The sequence below is a fragment of the Leptopilina boulardi genome, unplaced genomic scaffold, assembly GCF_019393585.1.
Source record: "Leptopilina boulardi isolate dan_hultmark-lab unplaced genomic scaffold, ZJU_Lbou_2.1 LbouV2_151, whole genome shotgun sequence".
In the NCBI taxonomy this organism is placed as follows: domain Eukaryota; kingdom Metazoa; phylum Arthropoda; class Insecta; order Hymenoptera; family Figitidae; genus Leptopilina; species Leptopilina boulardi.
The window spans coordinates 999,475-1,027,053 of NW_026137698.1; the positions used below are offsets into that span (position 1 = coordinate 999,475).

General features: G+C 27.9%; 5 protein-coding genes and 1 long non-coding RNA gene across 14 annotated transcripts in view; 3 read left to right on the forward strand and 3 right to left on the reverse strand.

The window, feature by feature from the left end:
• Nucleotides 1-10,657, forward strand: part of LOC127276745 (arrestin, lateral eye-like) — a 59,310-nt gene extending 48,653 nt beyond the window's left edge. For all 3 annotated transcript variants that reach the window (XM_051297382.1, XM_051297383.1, XM_051297384.1), the window contains exon 10: nucleotides 8,411-10,657. In XM_051297382.1, the coding sequence (XP_051153339.1) occupies nucleotides 8,411-8,719 (309 nt within the window). In that variant the 3' untranslated portion in view covers nucleotides 8,720-10,657. The remainder of the gene's footprint in view (nucleotides 1-8,410) is intronic.
• Nucleotides 1-14,843, reverse strand: part of LOC127276748 (14 kDa phosphohistidine phosphatase-like) — an 82,225-nt gene extending 67,382 nt beyond the window's left edge. The window contains exons 1-2 of one of the 2 annotated variants that reach the window (XM_051297388.1): nucleotides 14,729-14,843; nucleotides 13,365-13,538 (exon numbers count right to left, since the gene is read on the reverse strand). In XM_051297388.1, the coding sequence (XP_051153345.1) occupies nucleotides 13,365-13,506 (142 nt within the window). In that variant the 5' untranslated portion in view covers nucleotides 13,507-13,538; nucleotides 14,729-14,843. Of the gene's footprint in view, nucleotides 1-13,364; nucleotides 13,539-14,094; nucleotides 14,236-14,728 lie in introns of those variants that run through there. The other variant, XM_051297387.1, reaches the window with a different exon arrangement.
• LOC127276754 (uncharacterized) lies at nucleotides 1,198-8,283 on the forward strand. Of its 5 annotated transcripts, none has more exons than XR_007842254.1 (3): nucleotides 1,198-1,445; nucleotides 6,036-7,106; nucleotides 7,260-8,283. It is a non-coding gene; the product is annotated as an uncharacterized LOC127276754 (long non-coding RNA). The 5 variants fall into 5 exon arrangements; XR_007842252.1 differs by lacking the exon at nucleotides 1,198-1,445 and adding an exon at nucleotides 2,559-2,669; XR_007842255.1 differs by lacking the exon at nucleotides 1,198-1,445 and adding an exon at nucleotides 3,123-3,281.
• Nucleotides 14,844-15,133: 290 nt separating the features above from the next.
• LOC127276728 (bifunctional glutamate/proline--tRNA ligase) lies at nucleotides 15,134-23,264 on the reverse strand. 2 transcript variants are annotated; one of them, XM_051297360.1, is made up of 13 exons: nucleotides 23,089-23,264; nucleotides 22,730-22,912; nucleotides 21,838-22,268; nucleotides 21,400-21,751; nucleotides 21,164-21,335; nucleotides 20,687-21,088; nucleotides 20,142-20,592; nucleotides 19,813-20,049; nucleotides 17,054-18,898; nucleotides 16,560-16,961; nucleotides 15,906-16,297; nucleotides 15,598-15,741; nucleotides 15,134-15,419 (listed from the first exon to the last, which is right to left on the reverse strand). In XM_051297360.1, the coding sequence occupies exons 1-13, from the start codon at nucleotides 23,129-23,131 to the stop codon at nucleotides 15,260-15,262; spliced, it is 5,214 nt and encodes a 1,737-aa protein (XP_051153317.1). In that variant the 5' UTR covers nucleotides 23,132-23,264; the 3' UTR covers nucleotides 15,134-15,259. The 2 variants fall into 2 exon arrangements, with proteins under 2 accessions (XP_051153317.1, XP_051153318.1); XM_051297361.1 differs by lacking the exons at nucleotides 19,813-20,049; nucleotides 20,142-20,592; nucleotides 20,687-21,088; ... (3 more) ...; nucleotides 22,730-22,912; nucleotides 23,089-23,264 and adding an exon at nucleotides 19,166-19,276.
• Nucleotides 23,265-23,374: 110 nt separating this feature from the next.
• On the forward strand, nucleotides 23,375-24,399 carry LOC127276735 (trafficking protein particle complex subunit 6b). Its single transcript, XM_051297370.1, has 3 exons — nucleotides 23,375-23,457; nucleotides 23,558-23,705; nucleotides 23,971-24,399. The coding sequence occupies exons 2-3, from the start codon at nucleotides 23,580-23,582 to the stop codon at nucleotides 24,370-24,372; spliced, it is 528 nt and encodes a 175-aa protein (XP_051153327.1). The 5' UTR covers nucleotides 23,375-23,457; nucleotides 23,558-23,579; the 3' UTR covers nucleotides 24,373-24,399.
• Nucleotides 24,400-24,479: 80 nt separating this feature from the next.
• On the reverse strand, nucleotides 24,480-27,475 carry LOC127276731 (cystathionine beta-synthase-like). The gene is made up of 6 exons (XM_051297364.1): nucleotides 26,994-27,475; nucleotides 26,487-26,596; nucleotides 26,033-26,382; nucleotides 25,716-25,969; nucleotides 25,171-25,441; nucleotides 24,480-25,093 (listed from the first exon to the last, which is right to left on the reverse strand). Exons 1-6 carry the CDS (start codon nucleotides 27,074-27,076, stop codon nucleotides 24,656-24,658), a joined length of 1,506 nt encoding a protein of 501 aa, XP_051153321.1. The 5' UTR covers nucleotides 27,077-27,475; the 3' UTR covers nucleotides 24,480-24,655.
• Between the last annotated feature and the right edge of the window lie 104 nt (nucleotides 27,476-27,579).

Sequence of the window (27,579 nt, forward strand, 5' to 3'; positions counted from 1 at the left end):
ATTACACTTCAGATATTCAGAATTTAATTTCACAACATTTTCTTGCATATCTCAGCAGGAACTTCCGTTTTGTCCTTTTTTGTCGAAAGCAGCTTGACATTTTTTTTACTACAACCCTTTATTCTTTTCCTTTCTCATTCTTGCCAAATCATTCACCCATTTTTCACCCTGCAGAGTTTCATTCATTATCTACTTCACTCTTTCATCCGTACTTTTTTCCTCATCCTTTCCCTCCAATAATCTTTGTAACAAATGCACCTAATCCTTTATCTCAAGCACACACACACAAACATACCCTTCAATTCCTTCACTGCTCATTCATCCAATATTTCAATTCATTTATTCCTTTGCTGATTCTAAAGTTTCAACTTCACCTAACAAATTTCCTCATCCGTATACTTCGGTACGCCATCCCTCCACAGTACCTTTATCAATTTATTATACCTCAACTCTATCTTTACCCATCTTCCTACTCACCTCCACTATATCCTTATGTTCCAATTCCGACCCTGCCAAATGTTATTTCTCCATCCCATATCAACGCATTAAACATCTACATTCTTTTCTTCTAATCATCCTTAAATCTTCTATTAATTTGGAATTTAGAGGTTGACTTAAGAGTGGTAATAAAGCGATTCTTCTACTCGTATCAGGGTGTCAATTTTTTTCTACACTTTTAGGTGTCTTTTTTGCAAAAATTTGCAATAAACTCGTTTGTATAAGAAAAATTAAATTTTTTTGGGAACATTTTTATGGTTATGATTGACTTATGGATGGTAATGGGGGTCTTCCTCTACTCGTATCAGCGTGTCAATTTTTTTCTACACTTTTAAGTGTATTTTGTGCAAGAAATTGCAATAAAATAGTCTGCCTAAGAAAAATTGAATTTTTTTGAACATTTTTTTTTGACGAAAATCGCTTTAATGGTCATAAAATTGGTGTTCCTCTACTCGGATCGGGCCGTCAATTTTTTTCTACACTTTTAGGTGTATTTTGTGCAAGAAATTGCAATAAAATAGTCTGCCTAAGAAAAATTGAATTTTTTTGAAAATTTTTTTTTGACGAAAATCGCTTTAATGGTCATAAAATTGGTGTTCCTCTACTCGGATCGAACTGTCAATTTTTTTCTACACTTTTAGGTGTATTTTGTGCAAGAAATTGCAATAAAATAATGTGCCTAAGAAAAATTGAATTTTTTTGAAAATTTTTTTTTGACGAAAATCGCTTTAATGGTCATAAAATTGATGTTCCTCTACTCGGATCGGGCTGCCAATTTGTTTCTACACTTTTAGGTGTATTTTGTGCAAGAAATTGCAATAAAATAATGTGCCTAAGAATAATTGAATTTTTTTGAAAATTTTTTTTTGACGAAAATCGCTTTAATGGTCATAAAATTTGTGTTCCTCTACTCGGATCGGGCTGTCAATTTTTTTCTACACTTTTAGGTGTATTTTGTGCAAGAAATTGCAATAAAATAGTGTGCCTAAGAAAAATTGAATTTTTTTGAAATTTTTTTTTTGACGAAAATCGCATTAATGGTCATAAAATTGGTGTTCCTCTACTCGGATCGAACTGTCAATTTTTCTCTACACTTTTAGGTGTATTTTGTGCAAGAAATTGCAATAAAATAGTGTGCCTAAGAAAAATTGAATTTTTTTGAAAATTTTTTTTTGACGAAAATCGCTTTAATGGTCATAAAATTGGTGTTCCTCTACTCGGATCGGGCCGTCAATTTTTTTCTACACTTTTAGGTGTATTTTGTGCAAGAAATTGCAATAAAATAGTCTGCCTAAGAAAAATTGAATTTTTTTGAAAATTTTTTTTTGACGAAAATCGCTTTAATGGTCATAAAATTGGTGTTCCTCTACTCGGATCGAACTGTCAATTTTTTTCTACACTTTTAGGTGTATTTTGTGCAAGAAATTGCAATAAAATAATGTGCCTAAGAAAAATTGAATTTTTTTGAAAATTTTTTTTTGACGAAAATCGCTTTAATGGTCATAAAATTGGTGTTCCTCTACTCGGATCGGGCTGCCAATTTTTTTCTACACTTTTAGGTGTATTTTGTGCAAGAAATTGCAATAAAATAATGTCCCTAAGAATAATTGAATTTTTTTGAAAATTTTTTTTTGACGAAAATCGCTTTAATGGTCATAAAATTGGTGTTCCTCTACTCGGATCGGGCCGTCAATTTTTTTCTACACTTTTAGGTGTATTTTGTGCAAGAAATTGCAATAAAATAGTCTGCCTAAGAAAAATTGAATTTTTTTGAAAATTTTTTTTTGACGAAAATCGCTTTAATGGTCATAAAATTGGTGTTCCTCTACTCGGATCGAACTGTCAATTTTTTTCTACACTTTTAGGTGTATTTTGTGCAAGAAATTGCAATAAAATAATGTGCCTAAGAAAAATTGAATTTTTTTGAAAATTTTTTTTTGACGAAAATCGCTTTAATGGTCATAAAATTGGTGTTCCTCTACTCGGATCGGGCTGCCAATTTTTTTCTACACTTTTAGGTGTATTTTGTGCAAGAAATTGCAATAAAATAATGTGCCTAAGAATAATTGAATTTTTTTGAAAATTTTTTTTTGACGAAAATCGCTTTAATGGTCATAAAATTGGTGTTCCTCTACTCGGATCGGGCTGTCAATTTTTTTCTACACTTTTAGGTGTATTTTGTGCAAGAAATTGCAATAAAATAGTGTGCCTAAGAAAAATTGAATTTTTTTGAAATTTTTTTTTTGACGAAAATCGCATTAATGGTCATAAAATTGGTGTTCCTCTACTCGGATCGGGCCGTCAATTTTTTTCTACACTTTTAGGTGTATTTTGTGCAAGAAATTGCAATAAAATAATGTGCCTAAGAAAAATTGAATTTTTTTGAAAATTTTTTTTTGACGAAAATCGCTTTAATGGTCATAAAATTGGTGTTCCTCTACTCGGATCGAACTGTCAATTTTTTTCTACACTTTTAGGTGTATTTTGTGCAAGAAATTGCAATAAAATAATGTGCCTAAGAAAAATTGAATTTTTTTGAAAATTTTTTTTTGACGAAAATCGTTTTAATGGTCATAAAATTGATGTTCCTCTACTCGGATCGGGCTGCCAATTTGTTTCTACACTTTTAGGTGTATTTTGTGCAAGAAATTGCAATAAAATAATGTGCCTAAGAATAATTGAATTTTTTTGAAAATTTTTTTTTGACGAAAATCGCTTTAATGGTCATAAAATTTGTGTTCCTCTACTCGGATCGGGCTGTCAATTTTTTTCTACACTTTTAGGTGTATTTTGTGCAAGAAATTGCAATAAAATAGTGTGCCTAAGAAAAATTGAATTTTTTTGAAATTTTTTTTTTGACGAAAATCGCATTAATGGTCATAAAATTGGTGTTCCTCTACTCGGATCGAACTGTCAATTTTTCTCTACACTTTTAGGTGTATTTTGTGCAAGAAATTGCAATAAAATAGTGTGCCTAAGAAAAATTGAATTTTTTTGAAAATTTTTTTTTGACGAAAATCGCTTTAATGGTCATAAAATTGGTGTTCCTCTACTCGGATCGGGCCGTCAATTTTTTTCTACACTTTTAGGTGTATTTTGTGCAAGAAATTGCAATAAAATAGTCTGCCTAAGAAAAATTGAATTTTTTTGAAAATTTTTTTTTGACGAAAATCGCTTTAATGGTCATAAAATTGGTGTTCCTCTACTCGGATCGAACTGTCAATTTTTTTCTACACTTTTAGGTGTATTTTGTGCAAGAAATTGCAATAAAATAATGTGCCTAAGAAAAATTGAATTTTTTTGAAAATTTTTTTTTGACGAAAATCGCTTTAATGGTCATAAAATTGGTGTTCCTCTACTCGGATCGGGCTGCCAATTTTTTTCTACACTTTTAGGTGTATTTTGTGCAAGAAATTGCAATAAAATAATGTCCCTAAGAATAATTGAATTTTTTTGAAAATTTTTTTTTGACGAAAATCGCTTTAATGGTCATAAAATTGGTGTTCCTCTACTCGGATCGGGCCGTCAATTTTTTTCTACACTTTTAGGTGTATTTTGTGCAAGAAATTGCAATAAAATAGTCTGCCTAAGAAAAATTGAATTTTTTTGAAAATTTTTTTTTGACGAAAATCGCTTTAATGGTCATAAAATTGGTGTTCCTCTACTCGGATCGAACTGTCAATTTTTTTCTACACTTTTAGGTGTATTTTGTGCAAGAAATTGCAATAAAATAATGTGCCTAAGAAAAATTGAATTTTTTTGAAAATTTTTTTTTGACGAAAATCGCTTTAATGGTCATAAAATTGGTGTTCCTCTACTCGGATCGGGCTGCCAATTTTTTTCTACACTTTTAGGTGTATTTTGTGCAAGAAATTGCAATAAAATAATGTGCCTAAGAATAATTGAATTTTTTTGAAAATTTTTTTTTGACGAAAATCGCTTTAATGGTCATAAAATTGGTGTTCCTCTACTCGGATCGGGCTGTCAATTTTTTTCTACACTTTTAGGTGTATTTTGTGCAAGAAATTGCAATAAAATAGTGTGCCTAAGAAAAATTGAATTTTTTTGAAATTTTTTTTTTGACGAAAATCGCATTAATGGTCATAAAATTGGTGTTCCTCTACTCGGATCGGGCCGTCAATTTTTTTCTACACTTTTAGGTGTATTTTGTGCAAGAAATTGCAATAAAATAATGTGCCTAAGAAAAATTGAATTTTTTTGAAAATTTTTTTTTGACGAAAATCGCTTTAATGGTCATAAAATTGGTGTTCCTCTACTCGGATCGAACTGTCAATTTTTTTCTACACTTTTAGGTGTATTTTGTGCAAGAAATTGCAATAAAATAATGTGCCTAAGAAAAATTGAATTTTTTTGAAAATTTTTTTTTGACGAAAATCGTTTTAATGGTCATAAAATTGATGTTCCTCTACTCGGATCGGGCTGCCAATTTGTTTCTACACTTTTAGGTGTATTTTGTGCAAGAAATTGCAATAAAATAATGTGCCTAAGAATAATTGAATTTTTTTGAAAATTTTTTTTTGACGAAAATCGCTTTAATGGTCATAAAATTTGTGTTCCTCTACTCGGATCGGGCTGTCAATTTTTTTCTACACTTTTAGGTGTATTTTGTGCAAGAAATTGCAATAAAATAGTGTGCCTAAGAAAAATTGAATTTTTTTGAAATTTTTTTTTTGACGAAAATCGCATTAATGGTCATAAAATTGGTGTTCCTCTACTCGGATCGAACTGTCAATTTTTCTCTACACTTTTAGGTGTATTTTGTGCAAGAAATTGCAATAAAATAGTGTGCCTAAGAAAAATTGAATTTTTTTGAAAATTTTTTTTTGACGAAAATCGCTTTAATGGTCATAAAATTGGTGTTCCTCTACTCGGATCGGGCCGTCAATTTTTTTCTACACTTTTAGGTGTATTTTGTGCAAGAAATTGCAATAAAATAGTCTGCCTAAGAAAAATTGAATTTTTTTGAAAATTTTTTTTTGACGAAAATCGCTTTAATGGTCATAAAATTGGTGTTCCTCTACTCGGATCGGGCCGTCAATTTTTTTCTACACTTTTAGGTGTATTTTGTGCAAGAAATTGCAATAAAATAGTCTGCCTAAGAAAAATTGAATTTTTTTGAAAATTTTTTTTTGACGAAAATCGCTTTAATGGTCATAAAATTGGTGTTCCTCTACTCGGATCGAACTGTCAATTTTTTTCTACACTTTTAGGTGTATTTTGTGCAAGAAATTGCAATAAAATAATGTGCCTAAGAAAAATTGAATTTTTTTGAAAATTTTTTTTTGACGAAAATCGCTTTAATGGTCATAAAATTGGTGTTCCTCTACTCGGATCGGGCTGCCAATTTTTTTCTACACTTTTAGGTGTATTTTGTGCAAGAAATTGCAATAAAATAATGTGCCTAAGAATAATTGAATTTTTTTGAAAATTTTTTTTTGACGAAAATCGCTTTAATGGTCATAAAATTGGTGTTCCTCTACTCGGATCGGGCCGTCAATTTTTTTCTACACTTTTAGGTGTATTTTGTGCAAGAAATTGCAATAAAATAGTCTGCCTAAGAAAAATTGAATTTTTTTGAAAATTTTTTTTTGACGAAAATCGCTTTAATGGTCATAAAATTGGTGTTCCTCTACTCGGATCGGGCCGTCAATTTTTTTCTACACTTTTAGGTGTATTTTGTGCAAGAAATTGCAATAAAATAGTCTGCCTAAGAAAAATTGAATTTTTTTGAAAATTTTTTTTTGACGAAAATCGCTTTAATGGTCATAAAATTGGTGTTCCTCTACTCGGATCGAACTGTCAATTTTTTTCTACACTTTTAGGTGTATTTTGTGCAAGAAATTGCAATAAAATAATGTGCCTAAGAAAAATTGAATTTTTTTGAAAATTTTTTTTTGACGAAAATCGCTTTAATGGTCATAAAATTGGTGTTCCTCTACTCGGATCGGGCTGCCAATTTTTTTCTACACTTTTAGGTGTATTTTGTGCAAGAAATTGCAATAAAATAATGTGCCTAAGAATAATTGAATTTTTTTGAAAATTTTTTTTTGACGAAAATCGATTTAATGGTCATAAAATTGGTGTTCCTCTACTCGGATCGGGCTGTCAATTTTTTTCTACACTTTTAGGTGTATTTTGTGCAAGAAATTGCAATAAAATAGTGTGCCTAAGAAAAATTGAATTTTTTTGAAATTTTTTTTTTGACGAAAATCGCATTAATGGTCATAAAATTGGTGTTCCTCTACTCGGATCGGTCTGTCAATTTTTTTCTACACTTTTAGATGTATTTTGTGCAAGAAATTGCAATAAAATAATGTGCCTAAGAAAAATTGAATTTTTTTGAAAATTTTTTTTTGACGAAAATCGCTTTAATGGTCATAAAATTGGTGTTCCTCTACTCGGATCGAACTGTCAATTTTTTTCTACACTTTTAGGTGTATTTTGTGCAAGAAATTGCAATAAAATAGTGTGCCTAAGAAAAATTGAATTTTTTTGAAAATTTTTTTTTGACGAAAATCGCTTTAATGGTCATAAAATTGGTGTTCCTCTACTCGGATCGGGCCGTCAATTTTTTTCTACACTTTTAGGTGTATTTTGTGCAAGAAATTGCAATAAAATAATGTGCCTAAGAAAAATTGAATTTTTTTGAAAATTTTTTTTTGACGAAAATCGCTTTAATGGTCATAAAATTGGTGTTCCTCTACTCGGATCGAACTGTCAATTTTTTTCTACACTTTTAGGTGTATTTTGTGCAAGAAATTGCAATAAAATAGTCTGCCTAAGAAAAATTGAATTTTTTTGAAAATTTTTTTTTGACGAAAATCGCTTTAATGGTCATAAAATTGGTGTTCCTCTACTCGGATCGGGCCGTCAATTTTTTTCTACACTTTTAGGTGTATTTTGTGCAAGAAATTGCAATAAAATAGTCTGCCTCAGAAAAATTGAATTTTTTTGAAAATTTTTTTTTGACGAAAATCGCTTTAATGGTCATAAAATTGGTGTTCCTCTACTCGGATCGGGCCGTCAATTTTTTTCTACACTTTTAGGTGTATTTTGTGCAAGAAATTGCAATAAAATAGTCTGCCTAAGAAAAATTGAATTTTTTTGAAAATTTTTTTTTGACGAAAATCGCTTTAATGGTCATAAAATTGGTGTTCCTCTACTCGGATCGAACTGTCAATTTTTTTCTACACTTTTAGGTGTATTTTGTGCAAGAAATTGCGATAAAATAATGTGCCTAAGAAAAATTGAATTTTTTTGAAAATTTTTTTTTGACGAAAATCGCTTTAATGGTCATAAAATTGGTGTTCCTCTACTCGGATCGGGCCGTCAATTTGTTTCTACACTTTTAGGTGTATTTTGTTCAAGAAATTGCAATAAAATAGTCTGCCTATGAAAAATTGAATTTTGTAGAAAATTTTTATGGTTATGGTTGGCTTATGGGTGTTAATAGGGGTTTTTCTCTACTTGTAGCGGTGTGTCAATTGTCTTCTGTACTTTTAGTTGTATTTTGTGCGAGTTTTTGCAATAAAATTGTGTGTGATGAACTTTCTTTTTTTTTTGAAAAATGTCAGTATTGGGGATTATACTGGTTATAGGGTTGTTTTTCTAATGAATTTGGTGTTGAATTTAATTTTTTTTTTAAGTTTAATGTTGTTTTGAAGTTTTTGTAATTTTTTGTTGTATTTATGCAGTATTTTGGTTTTAAATTTTCTATGATCGTAATCGTTGTGAACTTCACCGACCTATATTTTCAATAAAATCAACGAGCAAACAGTATTTTAATTATAAATAATTCATATCCATTTTGCTATAAAATAACTCAATACCAATTATTTCTTGGTAATTATCAAGTCGGCATTTGAGTTAATTAGCTTTTTTTCAATTATAGGTAAAACTGATGATATCACCGATCGACGAATTAATCGGTGGTGGAATATCAGTTAAAGTTCCATTCACACTTATACACAGTGAACCAAATTTAGAGACAATGAATAGTCCATCGCCAATACGCGATACCTCAAGAACTTTAGGAAAAATTGAAGAGCATTCAAAGCCAAGTGATGAGGAGCCAATTTGTCACAATAAAGAATTGTTCTCTTGTGAAAAAAAAGAGGCAGCAACCATAGCAAAAACGAAAGAAGAGAGAATGGCTGAAATGGATTTGATAAAGCACTACGACGAGTCAAAAAGTACCTGAGAAGAGGAAGGGGTCCTCACAGACGAGACCCGCATTGCGATCAAGGATAATAGCGAGGAAAACACCAAGAACTTAAAGAACTCCAACAACAAAAACTGTAAAGAAGGATTCAACATACAAAGAGCCTGGTGCTGTTTCAGGAGAGCCTCGTAGTGACACGATGAATTTTCCATTTTGTAAAAGGAAATCCACTAACACAAAAACACAACAAAATCATCACGCTTAAATTACTCTTGAAGAATAATATTGAGAAATGTCAATATTCATTTTGTAAATAGACAAAAAGAAATCGAGTTCAAACAATGTGAAAGAATCAAAAGGATATAGTAAGTGCAAAATTGAACAGAATGGCCACTAAAAACAGTTTTAAAAAATTCCCTCATTTTTGTTTGTCAAAATAATCAAAGTATCTTTAACTTGGTAACCATTACTCACAATTTTTTTTATTTTTGATAACGCAGTGCTTTTTTAATGTATTTTTGTCCGCTGCACACTAAATCAGTTTTCAAAATTGCCTAAGGTGTAAGAATTTTGAGAAAAGGGGGCTGAACTCCGAAAAACACGTTTTTGGGGGTCCTTACCCCCCACTGTACTCAAAATACTTACGTGGTAAGCAAATTTGGGACCCGTAATCGTGTTCAGCGGAAAAAAGTACTTTGAAAACGAATCCGATGTCGAAAATAAACAAAAAAAATTTTTTGAGTCTCTATCCCCACTTTTTTCAAAATTTTTTTGGTCTTGCGCTTGTGGATCTCAAACTGTACGATTCAAGCTTTAATAGAAGACCTCATAGAACTCTCTAACAGGTTAAAGAGAGAAAAATAATAAAATATTTTTATTTTCAATTTCAAATAATAAAAAATCTTAAAAAACACGTTTTTTTGAAGTCTTTACCCCCACTTTTTTCAAAAAAAAAAAAACCCAAAAAATTTTTTTTTGTTATTTTCGATATCGCAGTCGTTTCCAATGAACTTTTGTCCGCTGAACACGATCCCGTGTTCCAAAATTGCCTAGCACGTCAGGATTTTGAGAAAAGTGGGGTTAAAATTCCAAAAAAAAACCTGCTTTCTTCTGTTTTTTTTTTCCTAAAAAGTGGCCACCATGTAGAATAAATTTTTGAGAAGAATGCATAGTTTTTTTCAATAAAATAAATAATAAAAAAAAATGTTAATACAGAAATAAAACAAAGAGACGAAAAACGAAAAAAAAATTGTGTTTTTAAATTGAATCGAGGAGAGCATCGAAGGTTTTTTCGCGACCGCTTTCACATCGAATTGATGACTGCTGATTCTGTGATTTTTTAAGAAAGTGATTGATAGACAAGAACATAGATCCCCTCCGCCTGTATTAAAATTCTTATTTCTTATCAAAATTGAGTGAATGTCGTAGTTTTTATACCAGGGCTGCAAAATCACGATAAAAAATAAAAATAATCAAAGCTTTTTGTAGATAAAATTTTTTATTTAAATTGTTTTAAAAAAAAGTATATTTACTTTTTAGCTTAAAAATAATAAAATTAGTTATTCGCATCTTAGAGAAAATAAAGGCACAAAAAAATAATATTTGGCATAAAAAAATTACATATCAATAAATAGATTTTATTTAATAAATTTAAAAAATTTTTTAAAATCATATCAAAAAAAAAATTTTATACTTGTTTTTTAAAAAAATCTATTTAATTTTAAATGCAAAAAAATTTTATACCTTTAGTAAATAAAATAATTTAATTATTTTAATAATTCACGACAGCCCTGGTTGAAAAAAAAAAAATTTCCAAAAATCCCGGATGAACATTTTACAACCAAAAGTGAAATAATTATTTCGAAAAAAACTTTGAGAGGAGACAGGAAATTTCTGAAAATTGAGTAAATCTTGAGCTAATATGCCATCTGTAATCCAATAACGTCAATCTCTCGACTGGAATAAAAGTGACTCTATTTGAATTCGACTTCTACAATATTCTATCAAAACAGAATGGTGGAGATATTGAGAAAGAATTAAAGAAAGTGAAACATCAACTCATTCAAATCGAAAAACAATAATGAAAAAAAAATTTTATTTGATTCAAATAATCGATTACTTGGCTTAATTTTATTAAATATTTATTTTTAACAATTAATTATTATTTGTGTCAATTAAATAGTATAATTTCATTCAATACAGAAAAATTTAAATTCGAATACAGTTTATTTGATTTAAATAAAAATTTATTTGATTCAAATAAATATATATTTAATTCAAGTCAAGTAATCGGATTATCTCAACCAAAAACATTTTTTTTTCCGTCTAACACATAAAAATACCTTTTTTAAGGAATATCAAAGAGAAAAAAAAAATCTACAATGTTTAAAGGGAATTATTTTTCTAAAATCTAACTCTAATGAGACGAAAAATATTTACAATTTTTGTCGTCTTTTTTTTAAATTCAATCATTTTTACTTATTAATAAGATAAATTTTGTAAATATCGAAGGTATTTACAACAACATTTTAGAGAATTGTCAATTAATACTTAAATACTCTTGGCTATAAAAATTAAAAAAAAAAATTAATAAAAAATTATTCAAACAAAATTTTTTTATTTTGTTCAATTGTCAAAATAATATTTAAATTTTCGAAACTTTTTTTAGCTTTTAAAAACTCTCAGTAAAATAAATTTCATTCAAAAATCTTTTTTTTTTAATATTGAAAACTATGACTTCAAATATAATATTGAAGAGCTTTTAAATGAGTTTTTGCGAAATTTCTAAATTATATTTGAAAGAAGAAAAAAAAAAAAAAAAAAAAAAAAAACAGTGACAGTTTCTCGAAATTGAAAATAGTCTGAATATATACTTTTTCGAAAACAGTAACTAAACTTGTAAATAGTAATATCAAAATGAGGTTTGCAAAACTAAACTTTTTCAAACTAAAATGTATATGAATCGGACTGCCATTCTCAAAGTTTGTGAAATCAGAATTATATTTTTCCTTGATGAACGATGAAAAAAAAAAAAAAAGTAGTTTGCAACTTATGTACCCATGTGTGTACTTCCTGTCTCATAACTCGCCGTTTATAGCGTGCACTTTGTAAATAGTCAAATTAAAAAAAAATATACAAAAAAAAAAAAGGCCAAAACTTTCTTTTGAGCCACGAAATTGGAGCGTATAATTTATATACTCAAATTTTACTACCATAAATTGAATAGATTACCTGATTTCGAACGGAAAATTAATAATTAAAATAATAATTTAAAAAATTTTTAAATTTTTAAAAAGTTAAAAAATAAAATTATAAATCTAACTTTTATAATCGTCTGTTCAATTATTTAAAAAATTAACAATAAATAGATTCTAGTTTTTGTTGCTTTTTAATTATTTTTACAATTAGATTAATTAAAAATTTGAAATTTCGTTAGCCTTTTGAATTTTTATTAATTCTTTATTTTAATCCAATTTTATTTCTCTTATTTTATTTGTTGAAAATATATTTTTTTTTAAATTTTATTTCTATTTCTTAGTATTAATTTAATTTTAATTATTCGTTATAATAAACAATTATTAATAATTTTCTTTTCATTATTCTTAAGATTTCATTTTTTTCTAATTATTTTTAATTTTTTGCAAATTTTAAAAAATTTTTCATAATTTTCATTTTACGTAAATTATAATTTTATTTTGAATTTAATAAATAAAATAAAATTTAAACTAATTTTGTTTATTAATTTAATAAAAAAAAAAAGTAACATTTTGAATATAATATTAATACGCTCTCAAGGAAATCAATGTCAGTTTACTGGTTAATGAAGATAGTGTAAGATAAACAGAATTAAATGGAAAAAAAATATTTTACAATTGACAAGTAAAAAAAGAATTTCTAATCATTTTCGAGATAAAGTTCAATTAATTTAAAACATGTTTTTTGTAAACTTTTACTTTTTTTTTTTACAAAATGTTTTGTAATTTTTTTTTTCTTTGCGATCAATTAAAAGAAAAATATCACACTTCATTCAAAACTGAAAGAATGTTCAATTTGTGGTTTCAATGCGGAAGAATGATATAAATATTAAGCAATTGTAATTACCAATTAATTTTTGTTAATGCCTACGATACATAAGCGATGTAATTATAATATAAATAAAGATCAATTTAAATGTATTTTATATTCCTTTCAATTTTACTCAAAAATAAAATATTTAATTTATTATTAGAAAATAATTGCCTATTGATTCGGAAAAAATTCCGAATTATTATGAGGGAAAATATATATGGAAAAAAATACGATTGATTATTAGGGAAAATTTCCCAAATAGGTCGGAGAAAAATTCAATTATTTCTTTGGAAAAATTCCAGTCAATGGGGTTACGTGCTATTCATTTTTCGGAAAAAATTTCCAAAAAAATTTTTCACTGTACTTTCATTGCATATTAAATAAAATTATAATGGGGGTAAATTTTTATTAAATTCAAATTGGAAAAAATTTGAAATTCCTCATTGATTCACAGATTATGGGGGTAAATTTTTATTAAATTCAAATTGGAAAAAATTTGAAATTTCTCATTGATTCACGGATTTAGGATATAAATTTCAAATTTCTTAAAGTTTTTTTTAAATATAGAAAAATAAAATAATAAAATAATTATATATAGAAAAAGGTAAAAACTCACCGTGATAAGGAGCTCTAGCGTAACCTCGAACAATTGGCTTTGTAGACTTGCTTTTTTTATCTGTCACATTTATTAAGATGTATTTAAAAACTCCATTGGCATCAATGTCAACATCCGGAATTTGATCAAGAATTTCAGACATCGTTGAAATAAATCTTATCTTCCGTGTAAAAACTAAACAAAAAAAATTTTATAAAAAAATACACACTTTATATTTTAATTTTTTATACTCTTTTATTACGTAATTAAAAATTAATTCGATTAAAAAAAATAAAAGTATAAAATATTCAAGTTTGTTAAATTACTATACTATAACGTGACTGATAATAACCTCTAATAATAATTTTCTAAAATCAAAATATTATTATTTGCAAATTGCAATTTATAACTGCCGCCATCTTTAAAAATGATAAATTTCCAGTGAAACTTTCCATTAGAAAAAATGCAATAAATAAAATTATTTTTATCAAACCAAAAAATAATATTTCCAAACTATAACAATGCTTTGTAACATAAGAAACAGTATTTTATTGTTTCTTACTATTTTTTATCAACAATTACGAGGAAAGAAACAAAATATTTTCATAAAACAAAAATAGCAAAACAATGCAATGTGACGAATAACCCTACATTCGCCGGGTCGAACTTTAGAAACTTAATTCAAAGTATTTTACAATTATTCATGTCAATTATTAAGTACCAATAGATTAAGAATGGAAATATTTTATACCTTTGTTGAAATTCTGCTTAATTACTGGAAATAATACACTTGAAATTAAGAAATTTGCACTCATTTACGTTAAACTACACAATTCCATGCAACTACACATGGAGGCCCTGTTGCCAATTCGCGCAGGCGCAGTAACTTTCGGACAAGAAAACAGCCACGTTATCTGATTGGTTGATGTAAAACGCGCGAATATTGAAAATGGGTATTTATTTTTTCTTCTAGAATTTAAGATAATATTAATAAAAAAAAATTAATTATCAAATTATTAATAATAAAAATTGAGAATTTTTAATAATTTACGGATTTTTGTATTTAAAGGCCTTATTTATCAAATAAATATAAAATAATAAGTCGAAAATAAAATAATTGTAAAAATAATATTTCCAAACTATAACAAAGCTTTGTAACATAAGAAACAGTATTTTATTGTTTCTTACTATTTTTTATCAACAATTACGAGGAAAGTAACAAAATATTTGCATAAAACAAAAGAACAAAAATAGCAAAACAATGCAATGTGACGAATAACCTTATAATCGCCGGGTTCAACTTAAGAAACTTAGTTCAAAACATTTTACAATTATTAATGTCAATTATTAAGTACTAATTGATTAAAAATAGAAATATTTTATACCTTTGTTGAAATTCTTCTTAAATACTGGAAATAATACACTTGAAATTAAAAGATTTGCACTTATTTACACTATTCCATGCAACTACACATGGAGGCCCTGTTGCTTACTTCGCGCAGGCGCAGTAATTTTCAAGCAGGAAAATAGTCCCGTTATCTGATTGGTCGACGTAAAACGCGCGAATATTGAAAATTTTATTTTAAAAAATTAATTATTAAATTAATTAACTACTACTATTATTATTAGCTATGAATTAATAATAAAATAATAATAATTAAAATTAAGAATTTTTGTACGGATTTTCACATTTAAAGACTTTATTTATCAAATAAATATAATAAAATAATAAATCAAAAATATAATTAACTACTAATGGATTTAATTGGTAATAAAATGACGGGACAATATTAAATATTATTAAGTCTTTAATTTGACTTTTTTTTTACAAATAAAATATTAAAGTAGGTGTCAAACGAACTTCTACTATCGCACAAAATAATAATTTAAAAATTTATATATAAATAAAAATTTCATTAATAACTGCGTCCAAAGAGAGTATAATATTTAGGTTTGTTTTGACAACTTTTGTGAATGCATTTCATTTTGTTTATGTCATTTTTAGGTTGATCGAAGGGAATACAAAGACTCTTTGCTCCCATGGAAGGTGCACCAGGTTCATCACTTGTGTCCTCTCTATAAACAAATATTAATTATAAATTTTTAAATCTTATTTATTATTTCATATGATTTTTATTGTAAAATAAATTAATTATTAATTAAACTAAATTAACTATTTTTATTATTATTATTAAATTATTTTGAATAAGTACTAAATGATGAAAAAAAATGTCAATAAAATTGAAAACATTACCTGACACTGTCTGTTTTTATATTATCTTCACAGGAAATATCTCCACAGAAAGGTGCAAGAATTAAATTCTTCTTATCAAGATTAGTGCAAAAATCGGTCCATTCATGCGACTGCTTTACATGAGTCGTCAATTCTTCCTTTGCTCTAATAAAAAAAAATAAACAATTTATTGTTTAATTCGACTAATCAATTAAAGTATTAAGTTATTTTTGTATCAAGGACACACTTTTTTTTGAAAAAAGAAAAGATTTAAATTAAATTAAAATTAAAAAAAAAATTGAAATTGAAATTTAAAAAATGCTGCTTACTTGTTAAAGAGACCAACATGTATTTCCTCAAGTAAATTACTAACAGCCAATGAAATATCAGTTCTGGATTTAGTAAATCTTTCGGCAGTGTCCCTTCTAACAAGAGTAACTTGTTTCTTTTCTAAATCCTTGGGACCCAATTCAATTCTTAATGGAACACCTTTCAATTCCCAATGATTAAATTTCCATCCTGGACTGACATTGTCTTTGTAGTCGCCTTTTATTCTCAAGTTGCCAGTCTTTTTTAATTCCTGCTCCAATTTTTCACATTCAGCAAGAAGATTCTTTCGTTGTTCTTGCGAGGTCGATGCTGTTATTCCACATGGTACAATAACGGCTTGAATACAAGCAACACGTGGAGGTAAAACGAGTCCCTTGTCATCAGCGTGAACCTGAGATATTATTCAAAGTGTGTAATTAAATCAACATTAATTTATAGATAATTAAATTATTTAAATAAAAACAAATCAAAAATATATTTTTTAAATTTTAATTGTTTAAAAAAGTAAAATAAATAAATTTATAAATTATTATAAAGAATACTAATTGTTTGAAATTATTCGAAAATTATATTCTTTCAAATGATAATTTAATAATTAAAAAAAAATGTAAATAACTCGAAAATTAATTTTTTTTTTTTTAAATTCTACGTACCATAACCATGACTCCAATTGTACGAGTAGTTAAGCCCCATGAGTTTTGGTATACAAAAGTTTTTTCCCCACCTTCCTCAGCACCCTCGACTTGAATATCAAACATTTTAGAAAAGTTTTGTCCAAGATGATGACTTGTTGCACCTTGAATAGCCCTTCCGCTAGCGGAAATAAAAGCCTCAACTGTCGTTGTATAATCACCGCCAGCGAATTTTTCCTTTTCAGTTTTACGACCTCTCACTACTGGAATTGCCAATAAATCCTCATAGACACTTGCGTAAATATTCAAAATTTGCATTACTTCCTCATCAGCTTCAGCTTTTGTTGCAAAGGCAGTGTGTCCCTCTTGCCAAAGGAATTCTCTTGTACGCAAAAATGGTTGAGGATGTTTAAATTCCCATCTCTAAAAAAAAATTACATTATTAAATAATTAATCATCTAATAAATAATTAAAATATTTAAATTAATATTGAAATGAATAAATAAAATACGAACCACAACATTATTCCATTGATTAAGTTTAAGTGGTAAATCCCTGTGAGATGCGAGCCATTTTGCATAAGCAGGATACATAACAGTTTCTGATGTTGGACGAATTGCAATTGGCTCAGCAAGTTCTGAATTTCCACTTTTTGTCACCCAAGCAACTTCCGGTGCAAAATCAGCGATATGCGTTTTTTCTCTCTCTAATGCCGCTTGACTTACAAATATTGGAAAATAACAATTTTCAACGCCCAATTTTTTAATTTCACCATCAATATAATTTTTAATTACCTCCCAAATTGAAAAACTCCATGGACGAAGAACATAACAACCAGAAACATTGTAATATTCAATCATTTCACTTTTTGTAATTACCTGTGAATACCAATCGGGAAGATTTTCATTTTTCTTTGCCTCAAGTCCCAATCGTGTTCCCGTTTTTGTTATATCCTCCTTTGCCTTATCATCTTTTTCCAATTTCTTTTGTTGCTTTTCATTCGATTTCATGGCTTTTGATTTTTGTGGATTCTCTTGCTTTTTATCTTTTTTCTCAATTGAAGCGGACAATGGTTTCCATTCGTGACCAGCCACGGCTTTGTATTCGTTTTTCAATTCAATAAGAATCTTCACTTCCTGATCAATTTGATTCTTTTCTGCTTTATTTGCTTTCAATTGTCTTACATTGTCGCCTTGTTGTGTGATTTTATTGGAAATTTCATTCACCTTTGAATTTGTGTCTGTTGGTGGTTTCCATTTTTCTCCCGTTACCGTTTCATACTCAGCTTTTAGTCTCAAAAGTTCTTTCACTTCTTGATCAATTTTCCCCTTGTCTGCTTTTTGGGTTTTTAATTCTCGCACTTTATCTCCCTGATTTGCTATTTCATTAGAAATAGAATCGGCGGAATTTTTCTCAACTATTTTCACAGCAGGAATCGCACCCGGTTTCCATTTTTCTCCCGTTACCGTTTCGTACTCAGTTTTTAGTCTCAAAAGCTCTTTTACTTCTTGATCAATTTTTCCCTTGTCTGCCTTTTGGGATTTTAATTCTCGCACTTTATCTCCCTGCTTTGCTATTTCATTGGAAATAGAATCAGGGGATTTTTTCTCAACTATTTTCACCTTTGAATTTGTGTCTGTTGGTGGTTTCCATTTTTCTCCCGTTACCGTTTCGTATTCAGTTTTCAGTCTCAAAAGCTCTTTCACTTCTTGATCAATTTTTCCCTTATCCGCCTTTTGGGATTTTAATTCTCGCACTTTATCTCCCTGCTTTGCTATTTCATTGGAAATAGAATCAGAGGAATTTTTCTCAACTATTTTCACCGCAGGAATCGCAGTTGGTTTCCATTTTTCTCCCGTCACTGTTTCGTACTCAGTTTTCAGTCTCAAAAGCTCTTTCACTTCTTGATCAATTTTTCCCTTATCCGCCTTTTGGATTTTTAATTCTCTCACTTTGTCTCCTTGTTTTGCTATTTCATTGGAAATTGATTGCGCGGAATTGGTTTCGTTTTTAATTGCTCCTGATTTCCAATCTTGTCCGGTTGCTTTTTTATATTGTTCTTTCAATAATGAGAGTCTCTTTGCTTCCTCGTCGATTTTATTCTCTTGTTGCTGTATTTGAGCGAATAAATCATTGATATTTGAACTCGGCATTTTTAATACTGAAGATTCTTGTGCTTTAACGGGCGCACCAGGTTTCCAAACAATTCCCGTGAGTGTTTTATATTCTTCTTTTAAGCTCAAAAGTATTTTTACTTCGGCGTCAATTGTCGTCTTATCGGCTTTCGCCAATTTCAAATCGCGTACTTTATTTCCTTGATTGACGATCTTTTCATTTTGCTTGGCAACCAGATCGTCATTCTGAAAAAAAATATTCAATTTCAAAATAAAATACAAAATTCACTTTTATGAGAAAAAACTTCACAATTAATAACTGAAAAAAATAGAGAAATAATTGATAAATTTCCAAAATTAGGTAACAAATTCCAAAAATTGAAAAATAAATTAATTATAATCACTTGAAATTCACGTTTTTTAACCTCACAAAATAAAACTATTATAAAAGAACTATATTTTATGAAAACTATTTTTTTTTAAATTGTAAATCTGCTTCTAATAATACTCAACTATTTTTAATTATTAGAACATTTTTTAATTTAAACTTTTATTAACATATGGAAAGAAAATCGAATTTGACTGACGTGAGGGAACACGTTTTCTAAATTCAAGTGAGCTATAATAATAATACTTGTGCTGGTAACTGAAATCGACGATTATATACACATATTGTTATACGGCAACGGCTTAAGATCCCTTCTCTTTGGAAAAATAGTGGGGATAAACTACTTGGAGAAAATATAGAACATAACTGAATATAGATGTAGTCAGCACATTTGTATTGGACATTATTAAATTCTTTAAATTATATTAAGCTAAAAATTTTTTCCGTCATTGATTTTTTAATAACGAATTAGTTAATTGTCAATAAAACTTTCTCCAAATTTATAACTTCTCTAGTTTTTTGTGAGTTTAAGAAATAATTTAAAAACCATTTTTTATGCAAAATTAAATTAAAGATTTTTTTAAAAATTACATACAGTAATTATTAAAAAATTATTAAAGAGCATTACCCGTAAATTAATTTTACTATTTAGTTTACTAAAATTTAGAGAAAATACTCTTTAATTTAATTATAATAATTTTGAATTTGTAGAAAATTTTATAAATAAATAAAATACTAATAAAAGTTTACTAAATATTTATGAAAAATTTACCTTTGGCTTGGCAGGTTGAGTATTTTTTGCAGTTGAATTACTTGGAGCTTGATTAATCGGAGATGACGAATGTCCATCGGGAACGTGGAATAAAATTAAAGGTTGCTCTCGAGATGAATGAGCATTAATTGGCGAATATGGAACATCACAGCGGAAAAATCCTTTTCTTTGAATTTGAATAATCTCCCCTTTCTTTATCCTCTTCATTTCCGTTTCTCCCATCATCTCAACTTCTTTCTAAAATTTACAAATTTTATTTAATAAAATAACAAATATATAATAAATTTATATTATTTAAAATTATAATTTTTTTTTTTTGTTCTTTTTACCCTGGTATCCTTGGCAATATAATTTTTAAAATCTTCATCTTTTCCTAGAACTGGTTTACTGATGATATGATCGAAATAAACAGCGTAACATGGCACCAAACTTGAATCGGATTGATCTCTATTTTTAATAGAATCTTCCGCAATCCAAGTGAGTTTCACTGTATTTTTAAAATCTTTATTATCCAAATTGAGTGCTGCTTCAACGCTCACAATGGTTCCATTTTCTTTTTTCACTTTTTTTATTAATAAATTACCCCAATTGATAAATGTCGCATTTTGTCCTTCCACCAATGTTTCGGCGTCAATTTTTTCAATAAGAACATTTGGACTGACACGAACTTGTTTAGTACCAATTGACGGATCCTTTGGATGATTTTGAACAGTTATCCAATCATTTTTAGCATCATTCACCGTCACTTTAACAAGTTCATTAGCATTCAAAGCAGTGTATCTATAAAAATCGTAAATTAATTCGTAAATAAATTCGAAAATACAAAAATTGAAGGAGAATTTTGATAATTGATAAAAAAAAAGGTTTTTATTACCTCACTACTAAAGGATCGAGAACTTTTTTATTGAAGGACCATATTTTGTCCCACTCCATAAATACAACTGATTTCGAACTTCCTTGTGCAATGATAAATTGTTTCAATCCATCGACTGTCATTCCACGTCGAAGAACGCCACGAACTGTTGGAAATCGTGGATCGTCCCAGCCATCCACTAAACCCTCAGCGACAAACCAAGTTAATTTTCTTTTTGAAAGAACTGTATTTGTCATATTTAGCCGTGAGTATGACCAAATATGAGGACGATTTAAACCCAAAGCCTCGATAAACCAATAAAATTGATCATCACGATCGTGATATTCAGTTGTGCGTAATGTATGTGTGACATTTTCAACAGCATCAACAATTGGACAAGCAAAATCATAAGTTGGATAAACCCTAGTAAAATAATACACATTTATTACTAATTAACTATTAACTAATTAAATTGAAAATTAAATAATTAAAAATTACTTGTATTTAGTGCCGGTACGTGGATGTGATTCCAATTTACATCTGTAGATTGTTGGATCCCTTAGACAACCATTTGGAGATTGATAATCAATTTTTGCTCTTACACAACATTCAAATCCTCTAGTTGTACCTTTTTTCATTTCTTCCCACAATTTCAAATTCTTCTCAACCGCTAAAAGAAAAATAAAATTAAACAAACGAATTTGTAATTTTTAATTCAAAAAAAAAACACTTACAATTATCTCTATTAACCGATGGTAATTTTTGTTCTCGTTGATCCTTCATTTCTTGAGCTGGAGTATCATCAACGAATGCCTTATTTTCTTTCAACAATTGATCACAATATTTCAACATAAGATCAAAATAATCCGATGAATGTGTAAAACGATCTGGTTTTATTTGAAGCATTTTTAAATCTTCAAGTATTGCTTTTTCAAATTCAACATTTTCTTTTGCTGGATTTGTATCGTCAAATCTCATTATTAATTGTCCCTTAAATGCATCAGCGTAATATTGATTTAAAAGTGCTGCTTTTGCGTGTCCAATATGTAAATATCCACTAGCTTCAGGTGGAAATCGAACTACAACCTGAAAAAAATTATTTTTATTTAATTTAATTTAATAAACGAAAAAATTATTTTAGTAAAATTTTAAGAGGAAAAAAAAGCAATTACTTTTCCCATTTCAGCGCCAGGAAGTTCAATAAATTTGCCTTCCTGTTTTCTTGCGTTAGAATTTTGTTGTCCTTTATTTTCCTTATCAACTTGTTTTCCCCGCGGTTTATTGACTTTTTTGTCGATAGTTTTTCTATTTTTCAAAACCATCTCCATTGCTGATTTAGTTGCAGAAAGAGAATTAATTTGTTTATACCATCTTGTGATATTTGGATATTTTCCATCAGAAACTAATTCCCCTTCAGTTGAGAGTGCAGAGAAAACACAAATATCAGCAATTGTCAATCGTTTTGCAGCCAACCATGTTCTGGGCATTAATATACGATCCAAATAATCGAGAGACTCGGTTAATGATTGAGCCCCACGAAGTGGTCCAATTGCAAATGAAAGCCAATGATCTACTTCTGTTCTATCCAAGGGATCATCATTTCCTAAAATTGATTTCATTTTTTTAAAAATTATTATCATCATCATCATATCATTATTAATTATATCAATTGAATATAATATTTTAAATATAATTATTGAATTTATATATAATTTATTTATTGAATTGAATTATTTTCTCCGTTAATTTAAAAGAAAAAAATTATAAATCTTGAAAATTTCAACAACAAAAAAAAGTAAACAAAAACAAGAAAGACTAATTTTTATATGAGTTTAATATAATCGTGACGTTTGATAACAGACAAAAATTAGAATTTTCCAAACGTAAACAAATACAAATAAATTTGACAAACGGAAAAATCTACTAACGAATTCTATTGATTATTATTATTCCAATTTAAACAGTAAATATAAATTATTTCGAAAATTACAAACCATAAATATCTTTCAAAGCAAAAGTAAATCTACATATCTAAAAATAAAGATCTATTTATAAATTTCTTACCATATAAATTAAAATCTACGGTCCTCGCTAAAAAACGAGCCACATCATTATCAGTTTCGCCAACTAAACGTCCTTCCTTATCAAATAATTGTACATTTCCAGATTCTTTCCAATCATCCGTCCAAATTACAGGAATTTTAATATTCTTTTCCAAAGAAACAATCTCACTAACTATCAATGCACCTGAAAAATTGTTTGTTTTTTTTTTCATATCTAAATTCTAATCTTTTTTCTAATTGAAAAAAAATGAGACAAATCAAGAAAATTGTGACAAAAAATTAAATTATTTAAAAGAATAATTCAGGGAAAATATATTTTTAAACAAAAATTATAGAAAATTAGAAATTTTTAATAATTACCTAAAGGTGGTTCACTGGACTTCGCAACAAGTTTCAAAGACATGTTTTATAAACTATTTCCTCTTATTTTTTCAAAAAAGAATTTTCTCTTTTAAAAATGAACCAGATTGTTTAAAACAAAATCGGCTTTTTCTTTTAAAAATTATAGGTTAGGGTGATGCAAGCGGACATGTGGAAGTGAATTCTTAACGTAGTTTTTATTTTCACCGTTCGATGGCATTGATTACCTAACATTTCATTGGTCCAAATATTTGAATTTTGAAAGATTTTTAAATAAGCGCGCCACATTTGAACCAATTAGATAACAATTCACATCCCTCTAGTGGAGAATTATCTAAACAACCCATCTGTCAAAATTCCAAAAATAAGGTTAAAAAACATATTTATCTGCGTTTAGAAAGAAATTGATATCGTTTAAATTACTTGTACACTAATTAATATATAACCAATTAATTAATCGATATTTTAGAAGAAAGAAAAAAGTGTTTAAAATGAAGCATCAATTTGTTGATCCAAAATCAAATTCAGCAAACAAAGGTGAAGCTGATGAATGTTTATTTGAATATTTACACGCAGAAATAGTTAATTATGTATTAAGCACATCTGTCAACACTGGGGTAATTATTTTTTAATATTATATAAAATATATAGAATAATAATTGTTTTTTGCTATATATAGAAAATAACATTTTTGTTTTGAGGTTATGTTAACTTGACAAATGTCAAAATTCGCTGTTACATTTGTAGCAAATAATAATTATTACAATTAGTAATAATTAATTTATTTATAAATACAGAAAGCAATGTTTTTTAATATAATTTAAAGTTTAAAAAAATAGTAAACAAATTTTTTGTTTTCGTTTCAAATAAATATTTTTGAAGGAAAAGGAAGAAGATTTATCACGATTGGAATCAATGGGATTTAGTGTTGGTTATCGAATAATTGAACGATTGACAAGAGAATGGCCACGTTTTAAAGACGAATTGGATACAATAAAATTTATATGCACAGATTTTTGGACAAGTTTATATCAAAAACAAATTGACAATTTACGAACAAATCATCATGGCACTTATATGCTACAGGATAATTCTTTTCGTTTATTATCAAATATTGGTGGAAATAATAGTAAACAATATCTTCGTGAAAGTCCACGTTTATTAGCATTTACATGTGGTCTTCTTCGTGGAAGTTTGGCAAATTTGGGAATTCCATGCACAGTTGACGCAGAAGTTGCCGCATTGCCTAGTTGTAAATTTAATGTCTACGTTCAACGAATATAGTAAAGATTTTCAAATTTTTTAAAAATATTCTTTAAGGTAAGAATTATTTATATTTTCCCAACGATTGTCTCTGTGCAATTAATATTTAAAATACTAGGAAAAAAAAATTTGTTTCATATTTTTATTATTTAAATATAAGAATTACAAAATAATATTTATGTCGAAATTATGATGACATTTTTTAATATATTATAGAAAGAAGTATAATCAATTTAAAAATTAATATTAATTAATAAATCGTTAAAAATTTTAAAAAAAAAATTGAATTTGTGATAAATTCAACTTACGAAGTTACACCATTTTTGCTGTTATTGATAAAATTTAATAAATCAATTGGAGTGAGAACTCCAACTAATTTATCATTTTTATTTTCGTTTACCACAACGACATAATTTTCGTGTTCAAAAAAGCGTGAAAGTTTACCGAGTGTTGTTTTTAAATGAACTTTACGAAATTCTTTAATCATAATTTTATCAATTCTCTCGGTTTTTTGCACTTTTCCTAAAATAAAATTACTGAATAATAAATTTTCCGTTACAAAACCAACAATCTCCTGATTTTCATTCATAATTGTCATGTGATGAAATTTGAGTTCCTGAAACATTTTTATTACATCCTCGCAAGTTGTTTCTTCAGTAATTATGTGTGTTTTATTTGAATGAAGATTTCGAATCGTAAGATTCCACCACCATAGATTATTTTCCATTGGTTCAGGAGAATCCTGAAAAAAAAAATTACGTTTCCAAAAAAAGTCACTCCTTTTTTTTGCTTTGGAAAATCTTCTTTTGATCAACTCACCAAATAGCCACGACTCTCCATCCAATAATCGGAAACAAATTTCGTTAAGTAATTTCGAATTCCGTCGTGTAATAAAATAACGACACGTTTATCTTCCGGAAGGTCTTTTGCTATTTGCAAAGCCGCGTACAAAACTGCTCCGCAACTACCTCCAACAAGTAAACCCTCGTCTCGAATTAAACTTCTCGCGAGGAGAAAAGAATCGCGATCATTTGATTTTACCCATTGATCCACGACATCTCGATCCATATTCGATGGAATATAAGCGTGGCTGAAAAATTAATTTTAATTACAAATTCAAATAATAAAATTATTTTCATAAATTACTTTTTTTCTAATTTTTAAAATTAACGATTAAAAATACAACAAATTTATTATTAAGAAATAACGAAAGAATAAAAAAAAATTTATTTATGGATAATGTTAAAGTTTATCACATTTATGATTTGTTGGCATTTTAATTTCAGATTATTATAATTAATATATAATTTACTTAATTTGGATATTCTTTTGAATTTCGAAAACATTTATTTTTTTTTTTTTACCCAATTCCTTCGGTTTCCCAAAAGTTTACTGAAGTTTTATTTAATTCCGGAGGATTTGCCATTTGACTTCCCAAAGGATCAACGGCAATTATTTTTGTTTGTGGCGATAATTCTCGAAGTTTACGAGCAATACCAGTGAGTGTGCCTCCAGTTCCGGAACCAGCGACAAAATAATCAATTTTCCCACCTGTTTGTTGCCAAATTTCTTCAGCAGTTGTATCATAATGAGCAAGTGAATTCGATGGATTTGAATACTAAAAAAAAATTGGATTTGATAAATATTTTCTATAAATATAATATATAATAATATATAATACCTGATTTAAAATGACACTGTTTTTTGTTTGTTGAAGCAATTTTGCAGAAATCATGAATGGTCCCTCGGGATTGTCAGGCATTCCTGAGGCCGGTGTTCTTACAACTTTTGCCCCAAGAGCTTGCATCGTGTATTGCTTTTCATTTGACATCCATTGAGGCATAACTGTAACGCAATTATATCCTTTGACAGCGGTTACCATTGCCAGACCAACTCCCGTATTTCCACTTGTTGGCTCAATAACCGTGTCACCAGGTTTCAATAAACCTTTCTCCTCAGCATCCTGGACCATTCGATACGCGACTCTATCCTTCATTGATCCCGCTGGATTCATGAATTCGCATTTTGCCACTAAAATTTTTAATTAATTATAAAAATTGCAATTTTTTTTTCATAAATTAAAAATTTACTTAAACTATTTTTATATTCTTAATTTTAAAAATTGGAATATTCACCTATTTCGCACTTTATTCCATGTAATTTAGGAATTTTATTGAGACGCACCATAGGTGTTTCGCCAATTGCTTCTAAAATGTTTGGCAATATTTTGTTTCGATCTACATGCCTTTAAAAAAAAAGAAAAATATTTTTATTGAAATTTTAATATAATTAAATTACATAAATAATTGAATTTAAAAAAAATTTTTTTTTTTTATTTGTTTAAAAAATCATAATCATAATTTTGACCAGTACATTTGTAATTTATTTTTTCCTCTAGCATTAAATTAGCACAGCGATAACTTATCAATTTTATCAAAACGGAAACAATATAAACTTTTTTAAAAAAAATATTTTTACAATCCAATTCCATTAAATTAATATAATAAAATAAAAATTCAATTGAAATCTTTTTTAATATTAAAATTTAAAAATTAAATTAAATTCTACTTATTTATTTACAAATAAACGAGTTTACAGGGGAAAAAAATAAATTCTTTTTCGATTTTCAATTTTTTACTTACAAGGTACGTTTAGTATGAGGCGTATCTTTGGCATTTGGTTGCCATGTACATTGTTTTGGTTTATCCGGTCTTACTTGATCCATTTTGAGATTTTCTTTTTTTTTTTTTTGATAAAATATTTTTATTATAAAAGCATAAAATTTTAACTCTCGTTAAATATTTAGAACTTGTTGTGAAATAATTACTTTTTTTGCTCTCGAGACTATTGACATTTAATCAGATTATTTTAATATAATTAATATGACTAATCGACTATTCGCATCATCACGTCTGTAGCTCACAACAAACTATAGTAAAAAGAAAGGCTCGCATTTAGCTCGCATATTATTTTGTGACCAGTATATGTGACGTTTCATTTTTTTTTTTTTTTTTTTTTATCAATAATTTACTGGTTTTATCAAGTTGTTTCTTCAATTTTGAAGAACAAAGTCTCATTCAACACCTAATCTTCATAGATTCAAATTAATTTTTCTTAACTTAATTAACTCTAATTGGAATAATTAATGGTGTTCATGATATTAACGAATGATTGAATTGACAATCTTTAATTTTTGCTTTGTCATAAAAACAAAACAGTTATTAAAAA

Excerpts from the sequence above, each read along its gene's own strand:
- LOC127276728 (XM_051297360.1), bottom strand. The coding sequence starts at position 23,131 with ATGTCTTTGAAACTTGTTGCGAAGTCCAGTGAACCACCTTTAG. Across the intron at positions 20,050-20,141 it reads ATATTGCCAAGGATACCAGG|AAAGAAGTTGAGATGATGGG; the intron begins GTAAAAAGAACA and ends TGTAAATTTTAG. Across the intron at positions 18,899-19,812 it reads CTCAACCTGCCAAGCCAAAG|AATGACGATCTGGTTGCCAA; the intron begins GTAAATTTTTCA and ends ATTTTTTTTCAG.
- LOC127276735 (XM_051297370.1), top strand. The coding sequence starts at position 23,580 with ATGAAGCATCAATTTGTTGATCCAAAATCAAATTCAGCAAACAAAGGT. Across the intron at positions 23,706-23,970 it reads GCACATCTGTCAACACTGGG|GAAAAGGAAGAAGATTTATC; the intron begins GTAATTATTTTT and ends ATATTTTTGAAG.
- LOC127276731 (XM_051297364.1), bottom strand. The coding sequence starts at position 27,076 with ATGGATCAAGTAAGACCGGATAAACCAAAACAATGTACATGGCAACCA. Across the intron at positions 25,442-25,715 it reads TGGGAAACCGAAGGAATTGG|CCACGCTTATATTCCATCGA; the intron begins GTAAAAAAAAAA and ends TTAATTTTTCAG. Across the intron at positions 25,094-25,170 it reads TGGAGAGTCGTGGCTATTTG|GATTCTCCTGAACCAATGGA; the intron begins GTGAGTTGATCA and ends TTTTTTTTTCAG.